Raw genomic sequence first — 14,083 nt, forward strand, 5'->3', positions numbered from 1 at the left:
CCAAACAGATCCACCTTATTCCTGGAGGAGCTACTGAAGATATGATTGGGCTCTTATTTTGACAGGGGTTAATTAAAGGTCCCATATCATGCTAAAAAAAAAAACCCAAAAACATAGTATTTGAGGTTTATCTTCCCAAACTCGCCTGTTTTCCAGAGTTTTGGGCGTGTCTATAGATGAGACACTGACTTCCTCCTCCCCGCACGGTGACGTAGGGCCAGAGGACGGCCCGCCCTCCTCCCACCCACTCCGTAGCTTTAGCTCATGCTGCTTTATAAACACAAACAGAGCATGGGGGCGGGGCGTTTGCCGGTACATGTATAGACTGTAGAAAATACATACATAGCACTGCACAAAGGATGCTGAAATGCTCACCTTCGTGGGCGTGTCTGTTTACATGTCAATCATGGCAGAGAGCTTCCTGGAGGCGCGGCTTCTCCAGCTCAGTGCCACGTCAAATTCGTCATCAAAGTGGGAACGCGTCATCAAATTTGAGCGAGGTGTTTGGGCTCACCCTGTAGTAAGAAAGGAGCAAATCACCCTATAACTAATGATTGAGGGAATCAATGAAAAAAACACTTTGGACATGTGTATGAAGCCCAAATAGAACTTTTATCATGTTTAAAGCACAGAAAAGAAAATTTAGCTTAACATAGGCCGTTTAAGTGGGGAAAAGGATTCTGATAAGTTGGGTTTGTCTATTTTTCACACTAAAGGTGGAACCTGTCATTAGGAAGTAGCAGTGTGAGTAACAGTGGTGTTTTTGCGTTAAAGGGATCCTCCACTGTTTTTACAAATGTGGCCTAAAACCTCTGAAATGTCCTTATTAAAAGATCTATTCCTAATAAAATGCATTATTTTGCACCATATTTGCACCGTTTTGGAGTCTGTGCGGATCATTTAGCAGCTTTTTCAGTCAAAATTACAACTTGTGCTGCTTTGAGTTGCTCTAAAAATCAGTAAAAGTTAAAAAAAAAAAAAAAAAAGTCAATGTACACCTCTTTTGTTTACCAAAATTTGATGGCAAGGCAAGGCAAGGAACATTCATTTGTATAGCGCATACACAATTACATGATCAAAAAGTGCAACAGAAAACAGTGAACAGCTTAAAATCTATAAGAACATTAAAGTCGGCAAAAAACAAAACAATAAAACAGTTAAATACATCAGTAAAATCTGTGAGCCAGAAAAGTCTGTGACCTCAGTGGGCTTCAGTTCCAACTCTATGTTTTTTTTCCCAGATTTTCTTGCATGAATATTGTGTGATCCCACCAGAATTTCAATCCCAAAATTGTCAATGGTCAGGAATAATGTGGATCCAAGAGGCTGAGGAAAACACGAAAGCAATGGATGCTAGAAACTAGGGATGTGACGATTCACTCAACTCCCGATACGATTTGATTCATGATACTGGGTTCACGATACGATTTTCTCACGATTTATTTTACAAAATGGGAATGTTGACAAATGACTGAAAAATATTCCTTTATTTTTTTGGGGAAAATACGATACTATTTTCCTTTTATTTTTCATTGTCAAAAGAATCCATTGATAAACTATTCAAAACAATGCAATTTAACTAAAAATAAATCTTGAATGAAATAAATAAAGGAATAATACAAATGAAGAAGAAACCTATTAATTTAAATTCTGGTTCTATAGTAAACAATTCAAAACTGCATAATAGTTCTTTTTCTTTTAAAAGTGCAACTGAAAATGTATTTTGTGCCTTAACAATTGGACTTTAAAAAAAAACAAAAAAAAAACAGTCCCTAACCCTAACCCTAACCCTAACCCTAACCCTAACCCTTTCGGTGCTAAAGGGGTAATGAATCATTTATGAGCATGTTTAACAGTAAATGGCGGCCAGAAAGAAAATAGTAGCAGATTCCGCCCGTCACGTCCGCTTCTGGAAGGATTAATATATAGCGCCCTCTGCTGTTTAAAAAAAGTACTGCGATTCAATTTTCAGAGCATCGATGTGAACCGTGGTACCTATGAATCGATTTTTAACGGCCTTACGATTAATCGTTACATCCCTACTAGAAACTGTTTGTTGACGTGTGCTTTATTTCACAGGTACACAGTCCATCCTGGATGCATCATCAGTCATACCTCATGCAGCCCACAGTGAGTGGCTCCCTCTTTAAAATGTTCACTTCAAATCAAACACATTAGTTTCATTCAAAAGCAATTTAAACTCAGTTCAAGGCCCATTATTTTATCTGGTGCAGTGACATGTTGAGACAGTGTTTATTTGCCGCCTTGTGCTATGAGTGAGTCTCTGTCTCCACAGGGTGCAGTTCTTGCCCCAACAATGGATCACGCCATGTCTATCCAGCCCACGTCCATGATGGGACATCTCACCCAGCAACTAAGCCACCTGTCCCTGGGCAGCACGGGCACAGTCAGTCTCACTCATTCAGTCCAATACTGGAGCTGCACGATATATCACGTTTAAAGTGAAATCAAATGAATTAGTGATAGTAGAACTGGAGTACTGACATATCCTACTCCAGTAGAAGTACTGTTACTCAAGTACAATTTCATTAAATAGGGCAGATACCTCAGCACCCTCCCATTGAGAAACTGAAAAATGCACCTCACGCTCTCCTATGTGCAATATGTGAACTAAACTCAGGTTATATTAAATGACTTTTTTGTCTTTTTGTTGAGTATACTTCTGTGTTTTCCTTGTTTTACTTATACTGTCTTGGCTGATTTGTTGTTGTTTGTAATTGTAATTTGTCATTTTTTTTCAATCTGACTCTGGGACATGCACAAGAACTCCTGAACCTGTTTTTTTTTTTTTTTACATGTGTACATATGGCAATAAACTCTATTCTACAAGCACAAGTAAGTCATACATAAAATATTCAAGTACAAGTAAAAAAAAAATCTCCATTAAATAGTATTCAAATTAAAAGTTACTAGTTACTTTCACACCCCACGTTTATTTTTGGTAATAAATCTCGCCACGGTTCCCTTACATACAGTAAACATCTCATGTAGAAACTTAAAAAGGAAGAGAGCAAATGTTGCACAATTAGAACTTTGGTTTGTCAAACTGTACATTCATTTTTTAAATAAGATAACACTAATAAATTCAATTCAAAGTAAAAAAAAAAGTATAGCTAAATTTATGAAGTCTAAAACTGGGAAAATAACCTCCATTCAGTGCGGTTATGATGTGATGCATCTGTCCGTTGATCATTTTAAAACAAAAAATAATAATTTACTCAGTAAATTGGGTGTCGAAATGTAATGAATTATTTCTTTTAAAACGTACCCATAAAAGCAACTCAGTTACAGTAACGTGAGTACTTATAATCCATTACTTTTCACCTTTTGCGACGTTTAACACACGAAGCTCTATTAGGAGTATTTTTAAAGATGTTTTCAAAACAGCAGTCGTGGCCGGATAGTGACACTACATAATATTCTTTACACTTTATATAATAGAATAAATTAAAAATATGTAGGTTAAAATAAATGTATTAAGTATTTGATATATTTTCATTCATTTAAACATTTGTTTTTACTACAAAAAATGTATTTGGCCAGAAAAATTCAGGCCTCACATCATTGACCCGTATTACATTCATATTACTTTTAGAAGGTTAAAGCAAATGCTAGAAAAAAAAATGATAATAATAAAATGTGAGGAAAAAAAGACTAGAATACATCTGACTTTCTTTCTTTTTAGGCAAGACAATATGTTATCTAACAGAGATTATTTAAAAATATGAAAATTATCAGTTTTTTTTCTCAGATTCAAAAAACATTGTTCATTATGTCTTTGGGCTGCTGTCGTATTTTCCTCGACCCTCTATCTGCTTTGCTTCCCTAGCAGCTAATGCTAGCAGATTCATTATTACGTGTCAAACAACAACAACAAGAAGCTCAGAGGAAAAGGATTACGGATGCAGCAGCAACAGACACGGTCCTGATATTTACAGTAAATTAATACAACATAGTTTCAATAATTTGACACTCTTCTTTTGTAGTTTTAACACAGAAAAAATCAATCAAAAATCACTTTTTCAGAGATACGATTGGCGGTTTGATGATGAAATCGTGCAGCTCTACACATGTGCAGTGTATTTAGCTGAGTGGAAATACTGTGTCTCACATGCATCACGTTTCTATCTGTGTTTCCTCTGCAGTATCTCCCGGCCAACACAACTATGCAGGGGACGTACATCCCCCAGTACACAGCGGTGGCTCCCTCCAGTGTCCCAGGAGAGGTGCGCTGTGTTTTATTGTCAGCTGCTTGACATACACTATACAGACAGTGGTCACCTGTGCTCAGTTTAAAGGGGACATATCATGCTTTTAAATCCTTCCTTTTTACATATAAATCATACAGTTGTGGTCTATATAAAGTGAAACTGCAATGCTTCTGAGAGCAACTCGTTTTGGTGCGGTCTCTTTAAATGCAAATGAGACACTCCATACCCCGCCCCCTCTCCAGGTTGCAGAGGCGACACTCGGTTCAACTCCACCCTGTTCGGCCATTTTTGTAGTTTGATAGAAGAGATACGGTTGTCTCGCGGCACAGAAACTTTTTATTCACACACGTTATTTACCAAATGTCAACAACAGAAGACTTGTCCATCCAGCTTTACATGTTCGAGCCAGAGTCGGACCCGGCGGAGCGAGTTGAAAATGAAGATGATGAACCTGCAGAAACCTAACAAGTGACCAAAACAGAATATAAAGATATCTACGGAGCACCTGACGTGACTAATTTGAACTTTTCTGTTCTTCTAAACACTCTAAATATACAACAAAATGCATTTAAGGGCTAAAAAAGTGGATTTAGCATGATATGTCCCCTTTAAAGAAAAATCTATTTTCTGAGCAGAATCTATACCGACATGTTAAAAAGCACTTCTTCTTACCTGTACAACAGAAAGCCTTTTGTTGGGAACTTTGCCAATACTCATGACCAGGATTGGAGTCAATTATAATTGTAATTGTAATTAAATTAAAATGAAATGGTAATTGAGTTTCGATAATTGACTTTGTATTTGTAATTGCCATGGAAATTCTATAAAAAATTGTCAATTGTAATTAAACGTAAAACTGCGGAACCATGTTACAGTTCTATGTGCAGTTCTACACATATGTAGTTAACATTTATTAAAATATTTTTCTTATCAAGCATTCCCACTTTTTACCATTTAAAAAAAAATTGACGACATCGAGAGGTATACTGGCTACAAAAAAGACTCAGACGCCCCCACCAAAAATATTAAAACCTATATTTTCTTTAATTAGGAAGTCTAACAAGGTCACCAATAGATGGTAAAAAAATTAGATCATAGATATTTGTTTTTAGTGTATTTTACAGCTGATTTAGGACCCGTTATCATAAGAGACGTGAACAAAAAGCTAACACAAGGGGAACTTTTCTTTATTATGTATTTCAGGCTCAGTAATTGTGATTAATTGTAATTGAAATTTTGTAATTGCGAATGTAATTGTAATTGACTTTCTGAGGATAAAATAATTGTAATTTAATGCTGGTCACGGTAATCATAATTGAAATGTAATTGAATATGGGTAATTGAAAATGTAATTGTAACTGAAGAATGTAATTGACCCCAACCTGGCTAATAAATCCAAATATTTACACAAAAGTATACGATTTGGAATGAAAGTTTCAATGAAGTTGTGGTTTGAGAATATATTGTCTAAGAAGTGTAAATATTAATTTATCAGTATGCCCATATGGAAAAGACAATAGGATTTAGTGAATATTGGTAACCTGTAATCTATAACTTTTATATAATCTATATGTATAGGAAACATATTAGCGTATATGTCACTACATATTTCATTTAAAGTTGATGACACGACTTAGAGAATGGAGCGACCTACAGTTAGTGGATTTTTTGACCATCTTGTGAGTAGAAATATCAAGTGAGAATCACTTTGAAATTTGCTTTCACTCGTGTGACACATATTGACTCCTCACTCGATGAAAGGCTGTTTAAATCAGATTTGTGAAAAAAATTTGGTAATCGGCATGAATTGTATCAATACCATCACATTAAGTTTTTTCATTGTCTGATTAATTGATTTTTTAAAAAAGAACTTTGGCTCATTCCCTGTGGAGTTTAGCGGATAGACAGTTAGTGTAGCAGGCCAGCAGAAGCAGCAGCGTGATTACAGAAAACAGTGAGCAGAAAAAGCTGTAACTGGACCAATATGCAGACATGGAGCGGCGAGCAGGAGCAGGTTTAGTAGAAACACAGGAATTGAGCGATGACTGACACCTTCTTCAGCTAATAGCTAAGTGACCTACTGTATATCCAGTGTGACTTGTAAAATACAGTAGATGTCATCTACAACTTACTCTTACAGTCTTATTGTGTTAAATGTCAGGATTATTAAAGTGTAAAATCATTTACCCTGTGTTACGTGACATATCGTTTATTCATTGTTTTCAGGAGAATGGTGGTCAACAACAACAGGTCACAATGGAGAACGCTGCAGAACACACAAACTACTCGTACCAACACAACAAGTGAAGCTAAGGTAAGATGTTGACAAAAATATTCCTTTATTTTTTTTGGGACAATACTGTACTATTTTCCTTTTATTTTTCATTGTCAAAAGAATCCCTTGATAAACTATTCAAAACAATGCATTTTAACTAAAACTAAATCTTGAATGAAATAAATAAAGGAGTAATACAAATGAAGAAGAAGCCTATTAATTTAAATTCTGGTTCTATAGTAAACAATACAAAACTGAAAATGTATTTTGTGCCTTAACAATTGGACTTTTTATAAAAAAAATTAAAAAAAAACAGTCTGCACTGTATTTACGTCAGATATTCGTTTGGATCAGCAGAGGGCGCTCGTAACCCAGTGGTCGGTTGGTCGGTTGGCATGCAGAAATCTAGCAGTGAAGAAGAGATGCTATGCTAGCAGACAGAGCTAATAGAAAAACGTGACTTTTACAGATATTCACGTAATATCACAGATATTCTTTCGGTGCTAAAGGGGTAAGGAATCATTTATGAATATGTTTAAGAGTAGAAGGCGGCCAGAAAGAAAGTAGTAGCAGATTTTGCCCGCCGCCAACACTTCTGGATAGCGCCCTCTGCTGTTTAAAAAAGTACTGCGATTCAATTTTCACAGTATCGATGTGAACCTTGATACCTATGAATCAATTTTTAACTGCCTTGTGATTAATTGTTACATCCCTACCAGTGCATATTGAAAATACACTGTATAGGACGTGTTGTAATTATTTCAGTTAAAGGCACACAGTGGACTTTGTGACCTAAATAGTAGATCTATATGAGTTATTTTAAATGATTCCTCAGGCCAATATACAGCGCTTGACAGTATCAATGCTCCGAGCGGAGCTTCCCTCTTGAAATACAGACTATGTAAGTTTGGAGAGATGGACCGTCTTTCACCAGGTCTTGTGACCTGGAGAATGCCTGAAGAGCGTTTCACTTTACGGCAGTCACGTGACCACAGGCTCGGTTATACATAGTTCCCACGTGACATCACAACATACGGGCATTTCCCGACTCGGTGCCATTGTTGTAGGCAGCTGAAACAAGTTTAGCCTCCGTTTCCAGCCAAAAGAGCAAAATATGGTTGTTTCGTGTTAATGGTGCACTAATCGCAACAATAGTTCAGTTAAACGTGGATTATTTAGTGAGGGAAGTCGGCAAGTCAGATCCGTAACTTTGGGATAAGGATTGGCTCTAAGGGCTGGGACGGTCGAGCTGGGGTGCGAAGTGGGGCTGGGCTCGCGCTGCGGCTACAGGCTATGAGCTGGAGTATGGGCTGGAGGAGCAGCCGCCACCACCGCACTCTTCCTCGCCACTTCCAGAGACCCGGTGCTCGGCCCGCCTCGCATCATCGGTGGCGCTTCCCCCCTGCTCCCTGGTCTCTCCGTCGTTGTCGGCCCCCTTCGTTTTTTAAGAAAGACTTTAAATGTCGTCATTGGCTGTTATCTTTGTTTATATATAATTTTTAGAATTACTATCATTAAAAGGAGATGTAGAGGTATAGAAGAGGCCTGTGGGTGCCTCCCCCCAATATCTGTATGTATATGTATAAGAATGGTAAACATTGTCTGTGGCATTTTTTTCTGTAAATGTCTTTGTGTTTTATGTCGCAAAAAATAAATTTTTAAAACTGTTCTGTCCCTGAGTGCTACACAGTCGCTGCCCTCTGCTCCTCAGGGATGGGTTAAATGCAGAGAACACGTAGCTTTACAGATATGACAATAAAGTATAATGCATATTCTATATTATTCTTCTTCTGTGTAGTTTTACGGCGGTTGGCAGCCAAGGGAAGGAGCATTACCGCCCAGTATATTAAACCGCAGTGTTTGTTTTACCTGTGAGGCAGTTTGAAAGGGAGGAGCTCACATTTTTATAGGGTAGGAGGAGCCAGGATTGTCAGGAGGAGGAGTTTCCACCTTATGATGTATAACTGGGGCAAAAATCCAACTCGCCCGTTTGGAGCTGACTTATGTAACCATTATAAAGTGAATTTTTCCCAATACTGCCCCTTTAACTAGATATCGACAGATCGAAGATGGATTTCTGTTATATTTACATCAGTATCAGTGTGTGTGTGTGTGTGTGTTGTGTATTTTGCAGCTCCCTCACTGACCGAGGGCACAGAACTCCAAGCAGACAGGGTTCAGCTGGAAGACACCTGTGCTCCAAACCATCTCCATCTGGACTTGAACACGGATAACAAAAGGAACATGTATGTGTGCGTCTGTGTGTGTGTGCGTGTGAGTGTGTGTGTGTGTTTTCCTCCTGTGTTTGTGCGTGTGTTAGTATGTGCTTTTTCTTTCTTGGACTTTTCTGCTCTCATCCTCATGAGTCGGTCAACCAAATGTGGGAATCTTGAGGAGCTTTAATCTATTTTGATAACAGAAAACAGCTTCAAGCAAAAGGCAAAAAAAAAAAAAAAAAAAAGAAGAAGAAGAAGAAAATCCAGAGGAAAAATACACAGAGCCTTATTTTTGTGCACGTGATATAAGAAATCCTTATTTTTATCAAAGCATTCTGGACTTTTCAGAGTGAGTCGAGAAAGAGTTCAAACACAATGTGTCTTTTATTGTTTGTACAATATGCAAATCTTTATTTTTTCGTTTGTTTTCCTGCCTGATTTCTCTTTAAAGTTCCTCTTTGCTACAGCGAGGGGCAGCACCAACGTGTATTGATCTAAAAATCCTCATCTACGCAGGTGTCATTCTAACCATGTGAGGAAAAACCATTGAAAGCTCCTTCTTCCTGTTACTGCTGCAGAGTTTTTCTATCATAGACTGTTTTTCAATGGTTCTGTCTCCAGTGAACAAAAGGACAATCAGTTATTTATATTTATATTTGACGTATAGTTTTATTTTTCTTGGTTTTGTTAATTATTGAAGCATTATAAAAAAAAAAAAAGGAAGTTGTTCCATGCTGTAGTCTGCAATGACCTAAAGAAATAAACATCAGAGATTTTGACTCCACTTGTGGGGACACCCTCTAGTTTTAGTTTTTAGGCAGATCAAGGACTTTTTTAATGTAGGACTCCCTTAAAGGTGGATTGTGTTATTATGACACCCCTCTTTGTTGCATTTGCTGTCATGAACTGTCACCTAAAATTATGAAGCAAAAATACTGATAATGGTCTCTAACTGGACCGCGTGTAAAGGGGCATACACTAAAACAAACATTTGCAGTCCCTCCATGATTTGCAGCAAAGTTTCTGAGACTTTAGCTCATTTTTTTTATGAATTGCATCATTTTTATGTGATTATTTGTGAGAAAAACGCTGGATTCAAAGAAAAAAATGAAATTACGAGTTAAAGACAAGGGTCACCCTGTGGTGCACTGGTGAACATTGTTTTCCCTCAGTGCACAGATCGTAGGTTCAAGTCCTGCTGGTTGTCAGTCTATCTCCCCCTGTGATAGACTGTTGTCCCATCAATGTCAGCTGTAATAGGTTCTGCCATTCCCTGTGATAAATGTAACATCTAAGTTCAATGGTTCCCACTGGTGTTGCTTTGGAAACCAAAAACCTTCTTTGGTAGCGAGCTGGGACCCCAGATCCATGAAAATGTTCAACTTCTCAACCTTGCACTAGAAAAGTGGGTGCAACTTTTAACCTGAATTCATGCAAAATGTAACTGCAGCAGTTTATTTCAAACTAAAAAACCAAAATTGTCCCAAAAAATAATGATACTAGAACTTTTACTCTCAATGAAAGGACACGTTATTTTTTTAAATAGGTGAAACATGTTTTTATGTGCTTGTTCCAATTATTTGTGCATAGTGTGCGCTCTGCTGCAAATGTATATATATATATACGTTTTAAACAAAAGCACAACCGTTTTTTCTTTATGGGGTTCATACAAATGCTCGCAACCAACAGAAAATGGGTCTGCCACCCACTTTTGAAGACCAAACACCTTTAATGTTGAAAAATTGTGTAAAACACAACTTACTAACACTAAGCATTAATCTATTCAAGCGTATTAGGGATAAAGACAGGAGCATTTCACTCACCACAGATACAGCGTAGGTCTCAGCTTTGGGGGCCCCTGTTGGTTTATAGGGCCCTATGTCTGCATATAGTCAGAAACAGCTCAGGCCTCAGACTGGTGTTTAGGGACCCTGCTACAGAGCATCTCTCCACTCCCCTATGGACTGGCCCTCTGGAGGGATGACTGTTGCAAATGAGTTGTCATGTTGCTACACACCTGCATCGACATGTTTTAATGATTTTTAATGGAAAAGAGGCTTTTTGTAGACGACTTACGAGCATCTCATTGTTGCATATACGACAGCGTAAGGGGCTAATTGCATTTCTCTGTACGGAGTTTAGTGCAAAGCCGCTTTGAGGGTGTATCGTACACTTTATGTGTGACGTTGCAGAGTTTGTTTAAATGCAGCTTGTTGTCGCATAGACCAGTTCTCCCCAACCTTTATCATGTGCCATGGAACACTTTAATACTGGACCAGTTTCTGATGGACTGGGTTGGGTTAGGGTGTCGGTTGCAGTCACTGCCAGGGTTGGGGTCACTTACATTTTTCAGTTACAATTACGTTTTCAATTACCCATGTTCAATTACAATTAAATTACGATTACAGTGACAAGCATTTTTTTTTTAAATTTCAATAGTTTTTTTATCCTCAAAGTCAATTACAATTACATTCTCAATTACTAAAGTTCAATTGCAATTAATCACAATTACTGAGCCTGAAATAAACAATCTAATGAAAGTGAACCTCCCTCTAACGGGTCCTAAATCAGCTTTAAAATACACTAAAAATAAACATCTATCATCTATTGTTTTTACTATCTATTGGTGAGCTTGTTTGGCTTCCTAATCAATGAAAATATGGGTTCTATTATTTTGATGTGGACATCTGATCCTTTTTTGTGTCAGTATACCACTCGATTTCATTTCCAATAGTAAAATGTGGAAAATCTTGATTTGAAACATTTTAATAATTGTTAACTACCGGTACATATGTGTAGAAATGTACGTAGTACTGTAACATCGTTCCCCACTTTTGTGTTAAATTATAATTGACAATTTTTACAGCATTTTCATGGCAATTACAATTACAAAGTCAATTATCTGAACTCAATTACAATTTAATTATGATTACGACAGCAACAGATTTTCTAAAATTACAAATATAACTACGCCATAATTGTAATAAATTATATTACGCAATTACAATTACAATTGGCCGCAACCCTGGTCACTGCACTCATGTATTTGTGTGTGTGTGTGTGGTGCTGCTTGGTTTGGGTTGTATAGATCAATAGATCAAGGGCAGAGCTCGCAAGTGGAATTTTTCAAAATAAAACACCCAAGAATATGTTTTTTTTTTAAACTGGTAAAATTGTATTAGTTATTTTGCGGCCTGGTACTATATGGTCAATGGACCGATTGAGGTCTGCGGCTTGGTGGTTGGGGACTACTGGGAAAAATCAGCTTTGACTGTCTAAATGCATCTGAGACACCGGGGTAAACGGTCTCAAGAGCTTTGAACATTTGGGTCAAATGTTTGTTTGACCATAACAGTGTGTTAAAGGGGTGGAGCACTGGCTTTCACACATACATTCAACCAAAACACAGCCATGAAAGAAGGATGAGTGTATAAGTTTGGAAGTTTCCCTATTGGTCAGAAGTGCACAATGTGGCCACTTCACATCTAAATATAGCCCCATTTATGAATAAACATATGAATAGAAACACTGCAGTGTTAAGATCTGGATCCAGTTTAGCAATAGCAAAGAGGAAAATTGAATAGAAGATTGACAAAATGCCTGAGAGTTACTGGCTTAGCCTGAAAAGGAGCTTTAAGTCTTGTTTTCAATGCTGCTATCGCCTGTTTTTTTGTCAACAATGTGTAGTTGTTTTTTTTTCTTTCGTCTGTCACTTCAACCTTGTTCATATGACTTGCTTTGACTTATTGGTAGGACTTAGGAGGATTTCTAGCTGTAGTTTGTAGGTCAGAGAAGATGTCTTCTTTCCTCTGTATTATTGTGCGTTTTGTTGTTTTGATCAAACTGAATTTTCACTTGCATTTCCGTTCCAAACCGTTTGTTAGAAGGAACCAAACAAAGGCCCTAATCCCAGTGATCTACGCTGATGCTGCGTCAGTGATGTGGCACACAGGCCCTTAGTGCAAACAAACATGGGTGTTGGCGTTGAACTCTACCTTATACAGACATTTAAAACTGTAGATATGTAGATAATGGAGATATTGGTTTTACGAGACTGCTCATCAGTAGACCAAGTGCCATTAAAGACTATTCTTACAGCCTTTAGTGAGACAGCAAGTGTAAATGAACATGCAAGTGATCCAAAAGTCTGACTTTTTTTTTAGCGAAGCCTTAATGTTTGTTCTCTGGACAAACTGCCAGAACTCTCATAGGATTGACATCAAGTTGTACATAGTGCATAGTCGTCTTTTCAGTCACTTTTGCTGTAGGGTCACATGGAGTTTCTCTTCCACTCATGTTTGAATCTAATGTAAAACTCCTAGTTTGAGCACTCTTTTTGTCACCGTGTGGGTTTCTGTTGTACATTTCTGCAGCCAAAGATCTTTTAGCGACATTTTAGCTCACAGGTGATCAGGTCTCCCCTGAAGATCCTCGTCTGCTGTGCCAAGCTGGAGAAAAGCTCCTTTTTATGGGCTCCTAAACGCAGCAGTAAGTGTGTTGGCATGCACACAGTAACAGTTTTTGTATTTGTAATAGAAACTCCTAAGGGATTGAATGAGATCCCAACTAAAGAGCGTTACACTGGGGGTGCACATGACTAGATGTTGCAGTTGTGAGTGATTCAATTCAAGGAAACTTTATTGGTCCCCCAGCGTCTAATGGAGACCGTCCTGATTAAACAAGGTGTTTTACTGTGTTCAAGGTTGAGAATGTGGACGAGCAGAGTGGCCACACGCACAATGTTAAATGTTGGAGGTGTTATAGAACAAAAAGAATAAACATCTTCTCTAATCACAGCAAACAAACGTGAATATGTCGTCTGTGTCCGTGAGAAGGTCAGTGTTCTGGGAAAAATCAGAAGAACCGCAGATAAATTCAATAAAAGATGAACAGAAGGAATGTTAACTTTATTTGTAACTAATTTGTTGTAGAAATGTTGGTTCAAAAGAAGAAAAATAACACTTTTTTTATACTTTTGACAGGTGAAAATCGCATTATATTGTTAAGGGACGAGAAAGGAATAATTTTATAAAACATAACAAAGTTCATTCAAATGTGCTAAATTCACATTCACGACAGAGACAACGACCCAAGAAAAAAAAATTAAAAAAATCAACAGATCCCCGAAATCATTAGGCTAACATAATTGATATGCTGTAAAGGATTTTAATAGAGAACAAAACAAAACACAATTGAATAGTTAAATTGATTTTAATTTGAAATGAAATTCATTAGATATCCCATTTTGCAATTGGGTTAAATTTAGTTGGGGTTGAGGATTTTCAGAGACCGTTTTCATACTGGAACATTGGATTCACACACAGTAATAATGTTTGAAAAGATTTGACGCATAACATAGA

The 14,083-nt window shown here is 37.4% G+C and overlaps 1 protein-coding gene across 4 annotated transcripts in view; it reads left to right on the forward strand.

The window, feature by feature from the left end:
- The window catches only part of LOC114463272 (RNA-binding motif, single-stranded-interacting protein 2-like), a 61,030-nt gene extending 47,294 nt beyond the window's left edge, over positions 1-13,736 (forward strand). For all 4 annotated transcript variants that reach the window (XM_028446731.1, XM_028446732.1, XM_028446729.1 and 1 more), the window contains exons 10-14: positions 2,080-2,130; positions 2,297-2,407; positions 4,167-4,247; positions 6,459-6,546; positions 8,642-13,736. In XM_028446731.1, coding sequence (XP_028302532.1) covers positions 2,080-2,130; positions 2,297-2,407; positions 4,167-4,247; positions 6,459-6,539 — 324 coding nt within the window. In that variant the 3' untranslated portion in view covers positions 6,540-6,546; positions 8,642-13,736. The remainder of the gene's footprint in view (positions 1-2,079; positions 2,131-2,296; positions 2,408-4,166; positions 4,248-6,458; positions 6,547-8,641) is intronic.
- Positions 13,737-14,083: the final 347 nt, after the last annotated feature.

This window comes from Gouania willdenowi, chromosome 5, assembly GCF_900634775.1.
Source record: "Gouania willdenowi chromosome 5, fGouWil2.1, whole genome shotgun sequence".
In the NCBI taxonomy this organism is placed as follows: domain Eukaryota; kingdom Metazoa; phylum Chordata; class Actinopteri; order Blenniiformes; family Gobiesocidae; genus Gouania; species Gouania willdenowi.